Source organism: Crotalus tigris, unplaced genomic scaffold, assembly GCF_016545835.1.
Source record: "Crotalus tigris isolate CLP2741 ecotype Arizona unplaced genomic scaffold, ASM1654583v1 scf7180000017683.1919423, whole genome shotgun sequence".
Lineage (NCBI taxonomy): Eukaryota > Metazoa > Chordata > Lepidosauria > Squamata > Viperidae > Crotalus > Crotalus tigris.
In genome coordinates this window covers 917285-929130 of record NW_024096563.1, presented here as the reverse complement: position 1 = coordinate 929130, position 11846 = coordinate 917285, and the positions used below count along the sequence as shown (strand labels likewise).

The following is an 11846-nucleotide window of genomic DNA, read 5'->3' as shown; positions in this document are numbered from 1 at the left end:
AGCGGTGTACACCAGTAAGCAATGTATATATATATATATTTACATTGCCCCCAACAATCTGGGTCCTCATTTTACCTACCCCGGAAGGATGGAAGGCTGAGTCAACCTTGAGCCGGTGAGATTTGAACCGCTGACCTGCTGAACACAGTCAGCTAAAGTGGCCTGCAGTACTGCACTCTAACTGCTGCGCCACCTCGGCTCCTTCTGATGTAGAAAAAAGCAACTTTAAAGCAGGATCTTTTTTTTATTAGCATATAAAAACAGTTTTTTTAAAAAAAAACATACACACATTGTTATAAAAGCATTTGATTTAATTGTTGAAGATTAAATCTTACTCATTCGCTGTCTAGAACCTTTGGAGAGTCTCTGTGGGTTTTCTTCCCACAATCAGAAGTTTGAGAGGCGGGAACTATTCAAATTGCTGGACTCCTTTCAGTTCCACTTGTCAGAACAATGTGAAACCAAAGGCATTTTTCCTCCATAGGTGCAGCTTCTTAAAAGCAGCGTTAAGTAATATCCAAGGAATCTGCATAACGCTAAGTTTAAAAGTTGGTCAACGAGGCAAGAAAACATTGTCTCAACGAGAGTTCTCAGCTGGCAATCTTGGATCAAAAGCTTGTATTTTATCTCCTTGGCTGGAGCATGAAGTTCTCTCCCTGAAGCTCATGAGGTCCTTCAGTTGGTAATCTTGGGTCCCAAAGCTGCATTTATCTCCTCCACTGGAGCGGGAAGATCTACCTGAAGCTTATGCAAATATCCTTCCGCACTGAGAAGGGTTTTTAGGAAGCCTTCACCCGTTTAGATCTTGAGATTGCTGGTGCCTTAGATAAAAAGGGAAAATGAATAACAGTTAGAGCAGTGGTTCTCAACCTGTGGGTCGGGACCCCATTTGGGGTCGAACGACCATTTCACGGGGGTTGCCAAACAACGCAGTCCGCCATTTTTTCCCCCTCTTCCTTAGCTGTGCTCCTCCCTTTTATTCTATTGGCTTTTGAAAGCCAATAGAATAGACTCTCTTGAATAGAGTCTAATTCTATTGCCTTTCCAAAGCCAATAGGAATTGTCCAGGCTGTCTCTGCCCTGCTGAGCCCGCCAAAAGTCCCATTCTGCAAACGATGCTGCACCAGCTGAGTAGTCCTCGACTTACGACCGGTTGTGGGGCGGGTCGCAGCATTAAAAAGGTTGAGAACCACTGAGTTAGAGGATCTAGTGCAGTGATGGCGAACCTTTTAGAGACCGAGTGCCCAAACTGCAACCCAAAACCCACTTATTTATCACTGGGTGCCAGGTGGGTATGGCCCACTGGGTGGGCGTGGCTGTGGTGGTCATGGCAGGCTGGGTGGGTGTGGCCAAGGTGGGCATGGTCTCCTTGATGTTGCTCGTGGGGAGGGACGCCTGTGGGGGCCAGGCAGGGTTGGGGGAGATTCAGGGGGTCTCTGGCAGGTGGGGCAGTGGGCAGGAGGCTCGTCCTGCGGAGTGAGGCGAGGCAGGGCAGGGGTGCCATTGTCGCAGGGCAAGGCGAGACAGGAGCCAGGGCGGCCGCTGCCTGACACCATTGGCCCCTGCACATAGAGGCCAGTGAGCGCATGGGGGCCAACAGTGTCCATCAGCAGCCACAGCCTGCCGGCCCCTCGACCGCCACACTCTGGCGCTCCTCAGCCCGCCACCAGAAGTTCAGGGAAGCCACCCCTGAGCTGGACAGAGGGCTGATAGCTGAGGAGGCGATGCAGTGGGTCATGCCCAGGAAAAGGAGAGCATGCGAGGCCACGAGGGATGGGACGGGGGAGGGAAACTAGCCGTGCTGGGATGCTTCCGACCACGTGGGACCTTGGCAAGTTAGCAGGTGGCTGGTTGAAGAGGGACAGTTGCCATCTCTGGGGCATGGCATGCATGCCCACAGAGAGGGCTCCGAGTGCCGCCTCTGGCACGCGTGCCATAGATTCCCCACCACTGACCTAGTGGATAGAGACTTAAGGTAGCCCTCATAGAAGGTGAGAAGTAGGTAGGAAGGTGGAGGAAAGGGAGTGAGGGAGAAAGAGAAGGAAGGGGGAAAGAGGTAAGTTGGTTAGAGGGTGGATGCGGTTTGGGGGGAAATGGGTGAGCAATACCGAAAATGGGGTGTATTAATTTGTTTTATTTTTTATCTTAAGTATTTTTATGATTGTATTGTATTGTAAAATTGAAATAAAAATTTTTTACAAAAAAAAAAAGGTAGCCCTCCTAAACCCCAGATCGGTTATCTTTCTCACTCTGTTTTTTCTGAGCAGGCGTTCGTCTCTTCCGTGCTGGAGGTGGTGAACTTGGCGGCAACGATTCTTGCAAATCGGAAGACGATTTCTGAGATCTGGTCTTGGGACCGCTGGCTCTCTTGCCCACCACGCTGCCATCCTCCTTTTCTTGAATAACTCCATCCTCTGGTTTAAGTTTCCTCCTTCCCTTAACTTCTTTCTGAGCAGGGCTGCTGCTTGAGTTCCTCTTTGGCTTGTTGGCCTGCAGAGACGGACACAGATGCTCGGAGAAGCCAATCCACCCCTCGAATGAGGTGGATAAAATCCTGAGATCAAAAACTGATCTCGGGCAGAGGGACCTGCAGACATCTCAAATGTGGCCCTGTTACGACAGGCGGAGACTCCCTAGTCCCCAAATTCACATTCTAATACGTGACATAAAAGATGGAACTCCCAACTGAGTAGGGGGAGAACGGCCACTTGAGGGACGCCATCTTAAGTAGAAAAATCACACGGGATCAGCAAGACTTTATTCTTAGAACTGTAAGATCTACGTGCGCACTATGACCACAAGCTGCACTAGCAAATTCATCGTTAACGTGGGGCCGTTCTTAAATGAGGTATCCCATGATCACACCTCAGTCCTAGAAGAGATCAACCCCGACTGCTCTTTAGAAGGCCAGATCCTGAAGTTGAAACTCAAGTACTTTGGCCACCTAATGAGAAGGAAGGATTCACTGGAGAAGGGCCTAATGCTGGGAAAGATGGAGGGCAATAGAAGAAGGGGACGACAGAGAACGAGGTGGCTGGATGGAGTCACTGAAGCAGTAGGTGTGAATTTAAATGGACTCCAGAAGATGGTAGAGGACAGGAAGACCTGGAGGAACGTTGTCCATGGGGTCGCGATGGGTCGGACACGACTTCGCAATTAACAACAACAAATGATCACACCAAATTTTATGACTTTTTTTTTGGTTGTTGTTGTGGATTAAGCAAAGCCAGCTTCCCCCGTTGAACCGAGAAGGTCACAAACAGTAAGCACAGGATCACAGGACACGGCAAGGGCCGTAAACGCGAGCCGTCTGTCAACTGCCCGAATTGCAAACACGTGACCAAGTTCATCCAGTTAACAGATCGAAAAAGCACTAACTTGTTAAATGATCAAATATTGGACTAGGAGGTTTCTATCTGCCCTGGTTTTCTTGACTTTTGGAACAATTATCCAGTTGCTTGTTTCTCTCTCTCTCTTTTTTTTTTCCCACTCCCATTTCCAGGGTAGAGGAACTTAGCTAATAATTCTGGGAACTTTACACAGAGAGGCAGAGACATAGACAAAAGGGAGAGACCTTAATATCTCCGGTAAATAATCTCCCCAGAGAAAGAGATAATATACCTTTACCTTTGAACTCTGCACAGCTGGTTTAGACTTTGCTTGTGTCTTCTTTTTCTGAGATTTCCCCCCTGGGATTCAAAACATTACACACAATTAGATCAGTGCCATCTTAATTTCTTAATTAACCACAATGTTATTCTGTGTTCTATGATACAGGAACAAAAGGTGACTTCTTAGTCAGAGACATCTTTCTAGCTTAGGTTTCTGTTTTCCAGCAGAGAATTTTAATCCCCGGATCCTTTAATCAGAAAAGCTAGCAGTGAAATCTGAAATTTTCTGGCTGCAAGTAGAAATTGCCTGGGACTAAGATCTTAGCAAATACCTTTGATGCCAGCCTATATGCTGCTGCATAGGGCAGGGCTTTTCAAGCAGTGGTACGGGTACCACCTGTGGTACATTGGCACCTGGCAGGTGGTAGGCGACCATCCTAGAAAAGGGGTAGCGGGAAAGGGGAATGAGCTGAACCGATGGCAGCACCGCACAAGCCTGAGCGAGAGACGGCTGGAGCTGCAGGGCTGTCAGAGCTCAGCGGAAGCGCCAAGATCAGCGCCAGGCTCCAGCTGGAGCTCGGCGCTGATCTTGGTGCTTCTGCTAAGCCCAGAAGCGCCGATCAGCTGGAATGTTGCAGCCTCTCCAGGGTCTTGTGATTTACATTCAGATGCTTGGCAACTGATTCATATTTATGACGGTCACAGTGTCCCAGGGTCATGTGAAGTGACCAAAACCTGCTGCAACCACCCAGCAGACAGGGGGAATAAAAACCAAACACCCCCACACCCCACCCCCGCTGCCAATCCTCAACAGAAATGCTCACAACAATGAAAACCTCGGACAGGAGGAAGAGCGCGGCTGGGCGGGCAGACAGGTGTCTTGCTCGGCTGTGGCTTGGGGGGCACTTTTTTCAGTGCCATTGTAACTTCCAACAGTCACTAAGTGAACTGTTGTAAGTCGAGGACTACCTGTACTTTATCACTTTTTTTCCTTTTGGGGGGAGGTCATCAAGTTTTTGACACCTTGCTAGGCGACTGGTGGTACTCGGATGTTGCCATATCTTAAAAGTGGTACAATGGGTGAAAAGGTTGAAAAGCTCTGGTATTGGGGGGGGGGGACCCTTTCTCATTTTCTCTTTTCCTCAAACTACTGGAAATGTAAAAGTGGAGCTCACCTTTTGGGGCCAGCGGTCCAGGGTCTCCCTATATGGAAGAAAAATAATTCAGGTTTCTTGGAACAGAGTTAGGCCATCTTTGCTATATGTAAGTATTGATCATCCAATAGCACTAGCAATAGCACTTATATACTGCTTCACAGTGCTTTACAACCCTCTCTAAGCAGTTTACAGAGTCAGCCTCTTGTCCCCCAATGATCTGGGGTCCTCATTTTACAGACCTCGGAAGTGTGGAAGGCTGAGTCAACCTTAAGCCGGTCAGGATCAAACTGCTGGCAGTGAGCAGTGCAGTGCTGCATTCTAACCACTGTGCTATGATGCCTGGGAAACCTGAACGTTACTGATGTAATAGTTGAGAAATGAAGAGGAAGAACACACAACTCCACCTTGTACTGAAAACACATCAACATGCGGGGGGTTGGACTAGAACAGGGCTTTTCAACCAGTGGTATGGGTACCACCTGTGGTACATTGGCGCCTGGCAGGTGGTACGCGACCATCCTAGAAAAGGGGTAGCAGGGGAGGGGAATGAGCTGAACCGGTGGCAGCACCGCACAAGCTTGAGCGAGAGATGGCTGGAGTTGCAGGGCTGTTGGCTCAGCGGAAGCACCAGGATCAGCGCTTATTTGGGACTGTCAGGGCTCAGTGGAAATGCCAGGATCAGCGCTTATTTGGGACTGTCAGGGCTCAGTGGAAGCACCAGGATCAGCGCCAGGCTCCAGCTGGAGCTCAGCGCTGATCCTGGTGCTTCTGCTGAGCCTAGAAGAAGTGCCGATCAGCTGGAATGTTGCAGCATCTCCAGGGTCTTGTGATTTACATTCAGATGCTTGGCAACTGATTCATATTTATGATGGTCAGTGTCCCAGGGTCGTGTGAAGTGACCAAAACCTGCTGCAACCACCCAGCAGACAGGGGGAATAAAAACCAAACACCCCCCACCCCATCCTCGCTGCCAATCCTCAACAGAAATGCTCACAACAATGGAAACCTCAGACAGGATGAAGAGCGCGGTCAGGCGGGCAGGCAGGTGTCTTGCTTGGCTGTGGCTTGGGGGACACTTTTTTTCAGTGCCATTGTAACTTCGAACAGTCACTAAGTGAACTGTTGTAAGTCAAGGACTACCTGTACTTTATCACTTTTTTTCCTTTGGGGGGGTGTCATCAAGTTTTTGACCCCTTGCTAGGCAACTGGTGGTACTCGGATGTTGCCATATCCTAAAAGTGGTACAATGGGTGAAAAGGTTGAAAAGCCTTGGACTAGATGACCTCCAAGGTCCCTTCCAAGTCTGTTATTCTGTTGTTATTCTGTTAACATATATAATATGTCAGAGCACGCATCGTCTTATTGCGCTGAGATAACCCAGGAGTAAACACAGTAAGCAGTGGTCTATATTAAATGGTGGTTTATCTTACACTATCTACAACAGTGGTTCTCAACCTGTGGGTCGGGACCCCGTTTGGGGTCGAACGACCATTTCACGGGGGTCGCCAAACAAGGCTGTCTGCCATTTTTCCCTCCTTTTCTTTGGCCACGCCCCTGGCACCCAGTGATGTATAAGTGGTTGGGGGTCACCACAACATGGGGAACTGTATTATGGGGTCGCGGCATTAGAAAGGTTGAGAACCACTGATCTACAATATCATACACCAGGAACAATATATATACACACACGTGTTCATACAGCAGTCTCCAACACACAGCAGTTACAGCAGGAAACAGAAGACAGAGAACACATCTGCGGAGACTTCCTTTCTATACAAAGCTGTTAGCCACGCCTACAGGTGAGAATGGTTGCGTTTATGCACAACACACTAAGGCAGATATTGGTGCAGCTTTCAGACCAAGGCAAAGATGGCTCCATCATCTCACCTAGAGGGCAAACGTTGCTTGTCACCTGTATCCCTACCTGGAACCAGATGGTCCTGCCGTTGGCATCACGCAGGTATTTCATGCCTGGAAGGGAGTAACAGTGCAGCCACTCTTCAAAGACGGCAAAATCTTCTCGGTTGGTGGGGTCATATCCCTTGCCACTTCCTAGGTGAAGACAAGCCGAGACATACAGGCAGTCCTTGAGTTACAACAGTTCATTTAGTGACCGTTCAAAGTTACGACGGCACTGAAAAAAGGATCGTTTTTCAGAGTCACGATCTTCGAAGCATCCCCTTAATCTTGTGATCCACATTCAGATGCTTGGCAACTGGCTTGTACTTAATGTCTGTTGTGTCCCCAAGGTTATGTGATCCCCTCTTGTGACCTTCTGACCAGCAAAGTCCATGGGGAAACCAGATCAACTGAATCACTGGATTATTAAGTTATTATAACGTATCAACTGCAGGGATCCACTTAACCCGTGTGGCAAGGAAGGTTTTTAAAGGGGGCAACATTCACTTAACAAGTGTCTCACAACCACAGACGTTTAGGGCTTCATTGTGACCGTGGCATACCTCCACAACTGAGCCCAAGGTTTCCACCGCTAAGCCAAGCAGTTGTTAAGTGAGTTTGGCCACACGGTACGACCTTTTTGTCCCATTTGTTAAACAAATCACTGCATTTGTTCAGGGAACCTGACTTCCCCCACTGACTTGGCTTCTCGGAAGCCTGCTGAGGTTACAAATGGTGATCACATGACCCCGGGATACTGCAACAGTCATAAGTACATGTCAGTTGCCAACATTTGAATTTTGAACACATGACCACGGGGATGCCGCAATGGCCTTAAGTGTGAGAACTGGGCACACGTCATTTTTTTTTTCATGTCGTAACTGCAAACGTAACTGCTCTTTAGAAGGCCAGATCCTGAAGTTGAAACTCAAATACTTTGGCCGCTTAATGAGAAGGAAGGACTCACTGGAGAAGAGCCTGATGCTGGGAAAGATGGAGGGCAAGAGAAGAAGGGGATGACAGAGAAGGAGATGGCTGGATGGAGTCACTGAAGCAGCAGGCGTGAGCTTAAAGGGACTCCAGAAGATGGTAGAGGACAGGAAGACCTGGAGGAATGTTGTCCATGGGCCAGACACGACTTCGCAATTAACAACAGCAACAAACTGCAAACGTCACTAAACAAGTTGAGCACTATCTGTAACTGACATAAATCTCACCCTTCTCAAATGGGGGGAGTCCTTTGGGGCCCCCACCGGGTGCTTACCTAGATTCACAACCTCCATGGGCAACAGGTGACAGACCTCCAGCAAGTCGGGGTTCTCTCGTTTCAATTTCACTTTCTTGCTGAGAGTTGTCGCACCCGAAAGCTGAAATGCGGAGACAGGAAGTCGGATAAACAGAAATCTTTTCTAAATAGGCAACAGAAGGGATTCCTTTGGACTTCTAACATCTTACCTGCAGTCCACGCTGCAGATCTTCCAGAACGGTCCGTGCTTTCTCAAAGGGAGGGATTTTTGATCTAGAAGAAATCGGAGAAAAGTGGTTAAAGGCTCAGAGGGTATATAGTAGTCATGGTTGATGCTTCTTGTCTGGACTCCCTCAAAGGGTCAGTCTTGCAAGTTTGAAAGTTCCTCTCCCTTCCCTTTTTTATTCTCTCCTGAAAATGAAGGATGTTAGTTTGCAGGGTAGGTTGCTAGTAGCTGCACTGAAGATGTTACCTAGTTGGGTCATGAAATGTCTGCAAGAAAACAAGCTCAGAGAGCACCAAGGACCCCACAATCCTCCTCCTCCTCCTCCTCCTCCTCCCCCCTTCTAGCACTGATGATGTTAAATAGTTGGGTAATGAAACGTCTGCAAGAAAACAGCCAAGCTCAGAGAGCACCAAGGACCCCAATAGCATATATTGCCTGTAAACCCACATCTGGAGCTCAAAGGACAGGATTCCGAGTCTAGAAATACATGGAACAGTTTCCATCTTGAAATCTCTATGGTCCATCTGCAAGTCTTAACGCAACTTCCAACTTGCTTTCTCCAGATGCTTCCTTGAATCCAAAAAAGATCTTCTGGATTCTCCAACACAGGACCACAAAGTTCCCTCTGCTTTCCAGCAGACCCCAGTGGAGAGACCCCTAAATAAATCAGACTCACTGGTAAAGAATTTCAGCCCGGAGGTAGTTGCCAATTCCATTGAAAAACTTCTGGTTTAGCAGAGCCTCACAGATGGGCTTATCAAAGGCCTTGTCCGAGAGATTCCTCAGGATGTTTTCCCTGGAAAGCAAGTCCCGACTTGTTAGCAGGGAATATTTGGGATTCTGCGAAGGAAATTAGAGATGCCTTGAGGAAGGCATGAAAGAGGCATGAAGGAAGAACTTGGAGAAGAGATTATGCAACCCAGAGATCAAAGGCACTGTAGGAGTTAGTCAAGTCTAGCAAAAAAAATGGGAAGATTCTAGTAGTATTTTTTCTGGCGAAGTTTACTAAAAAACCACACACTTTCAAGAGCCACAACCGTTTCAGTTGGAAAAGGTGCAACCAGCCTTAAAGTAGAATGAGACAAAAAAATAATCCAACATGATTTCATTTAGTGTAAAATAGACAAAGGTGGGCAGGCTTTCAAGATGAGATCATCCTTTGAAGTAGACTGGATCAAGAGAGAAACACTACACAGATCCTTTATTGTAATATAGGCTGTAATAACAGAACCTTGAAAACTTCTCCAAGTTTCTTTCTGCCCATCATGCACTAACTCAGTGGTTCTCAACCTTTTTAATGCCGCGACCCCCAACCGGTCGTAAGTCGAGGATTACTCAACCGGACGTAAGTCGAGGACTACTCAACTGGTGCAGCACCGTTTGCAGAATGGGACTTTTGGCGGGCTCAGCAGGGCAGAGACAGCCTGGACAATTCCTATTGGCTTTTGAAAGCCAATAGAATTAGACTCTATTCAAGAGAGTCTATTCTATGGCTTTCAAAAGCCAATAGAATAAAAGGGAGTAGCACAGCTAAGGAAAAGGGGGGAAAAAATGGCGGACTGCGTTGTTTGGCGACCCCCGTGAAATGGTCGTTCGACCCCAAATGGGGTCCCGACCCACAGGTTGAGAACCACTGCACTAAATAAAAATCAAAGTGGGCTTATTTTGAGTTTCTTTCTCATGCTTCTTTCTACCTCCAGGGTTTTGCCAAGTTTTAAGACGAAGCGAACTTGATACGATAAATCCCAGTTTTGATTGTAAGGGATAATCTCACGTCACCCCAACCTTTTCCAAACTGGCTCCTTCTAAATCTGTGCTGTTACAATCCTTGTCCCTCCAGCCATTAGCTGGTGGATGATGGGAGTTGTATTCACCCCTCCTTGAGGACCAATCACAAGATTTCCTTCCTGCTATGCCGATTCATGAAAATAAAAAAAAAACCTCTCATTTTTAACTCCAAGGACATCAAAGCGGTTGAAATGTTCATACAAACCAGGCCTTGGGTAAGGAGGCAGGCGGGTTGGGAGGCAGCCCCTCACCTGAACTGTTCATACTCCAACATGACGCAAGGCCCTCGGTTCGGTTGCCAGGTGCCGCCCACCTCCCACTTGCCAAAACGCCGGACGTCCACGTAGCAGAGAACTCGGCGTGGCTTCTCTTGGGTATAGAAACGCAAGTGAGCGTGTTTGGGCACGTCGGAAACTGGGACCAGTTTGAAATTCCCACTCATGCCGAAACGGAACACAAGATCCATAGGGGGCTTTTTGGAACCCTCCTGCTTAATCGGGGTGAGAGTGAGCTTCAACTCTTTGCCCCGGGAGGCAGCCGAGATTAGGTATCCGTCGCTCTCAAAAGGCACCTCCGGATTTTTGCTAACTTCGGATTTTTCTACCTTCCCCGTAAACGTAATTCCTGCACAAGCTGCGTTGATGTATCTGGAGGCTAGAAAGAGTTCTGGGCCCTCCGGCATCCTAGGAAAAAATGGGGAAAAAGAGGAGGAGAAGAAAAGAGACTTAAGGGCAAGTAAAACCATAGGAGAAAAGCATGAACAGGCATGTTTTAATGAGTCATTATTTCCTTGTTACATAATCTTGTTTTTATTGTATTGCTTCCAGAGTTGAAAATGCGGGGGGGGGGGAGTGCAGTTCACTACCTTTCTCATCCAACATACTCTGAGCACCCCTGAAAATCCCCCCCAGACCCTCCCCCCCAGCCTGGCCATCTGCCAAATCAAAAACCATTTCCCAGCTATTGAAGATATTTGCAAATATGTAAAACAATGCCCTTCTTCTATTATTTACGTGTTATAAAAATACAGTTTTAGGACGCGTATTTGAATGAAAACTAGTTTTTCATGACACCTATTTTATTTCTGTTTGTCTCGCCTGGGTTTCCCTACTGTTACCTTTACACAAGGCAGGAAATAAATGTTCTACCCAAGACTTTGTTTGTCTGTTTTTTACTGGTGTTAATAAACAGAACCGACACAAATTAAAAGGTCCATCATTTTTAAAAGCAGGAAGGGGTTCTACGAGCAAAAAAAGCTTAAACTTAAGTTTTAGGCTAAAATACAATTACAGTTCAGCTGTTGGCTGATTGGCGAGTCAGCCTCCTCCTTGTTCCCAGATCCACTCCTGCAGGTGTAACTCACCTGAGCCCAAAAGGTGGGACTGGCAAAAGTCGAGGGCAGAGAAAGGGCACCAAGCAGCGCTCCCGGCCACAGCCTGCCTGCTTCAACCAACCAACCCTGCAGCTGCCCAGAAGCCACGCGCTGCTCTCTGCAGTCCTCGGCTCCGGCCAGCGAAGGGTTAATGCAGGGAACCGCCCCCCCTGCTCCTATTGGTTGAGAGGAACCCCCGAGCATCTTGGGAGTTGTAGTTTCCGAGGGGCGCGCTCACGCTTCTGGGATAAGGGCTTAGTATTGCCATGTGCACGCGTGGGACATTTTCTGTGCAAACGGCGGCGGTCGTGAATTTTTGCAACGAGGGGAGGCATCGGGCACCGAACTTCTGGCGTGGATTTGACAAAGATGGTTTAAAGCAGTCGTTTTAATATTAATATTAAATGCTGCTCTATAATGCAACATTGAAGTGCAATATTAGGGGCAGCCCAATGGTGAACAGAGTGTGAAGGATGTGTGTATATAATCATGTTTTTACTTGTTTTTACTTCTGTGTGGACAGCACTTAATTTCGTTGTTACACAAT

General features: G+C 47.7%; 1 protein-coding gene across 2 annotated transcripts; it reads right to left on the bottom strand.

Annotated features, from left to right (window-relative positions):
* Nucleotides 1-296: 296 nt before the first annotated feature.
* On the bottom strand, nt 297-11431 carry NEIL1 (nei like DNA glycosylase 1). Of its 2 annotated transcripts, XM_039337575.1 has the most exons (10): nt 11291-11431; nt 10179-10610; nt 8816-8935; nt 8123-8186; nt 7932-8034; nt 6693-6820; nt 4787-4814; nt 3628-3689; nt 2250-2490; nt 297-821 (listed from the first exon to the last, which is right to left on the bottom strand). In XM_039337575.1, exons 2-10 carry the CDS (start codon nt 10607-10609, stop codon nt 799-801), a joined length of 1200 nt encoding a protein of 399 aa, XP_039193509.1. In that variant the 5' UTR covers nt 10610; nt 11291-11431; the 3' UTR covers nt 297-798. The 2 variants fall into 2 exon arrangements, with proteins under 2 accessions (XP_039193509.1, XP_039193510.1); XM_039337576.1 differs by lacking the exon at nt 8816-8935.
* Between the last annotated feature and the right edge of the window lie 415 nt (nt 11432-11846).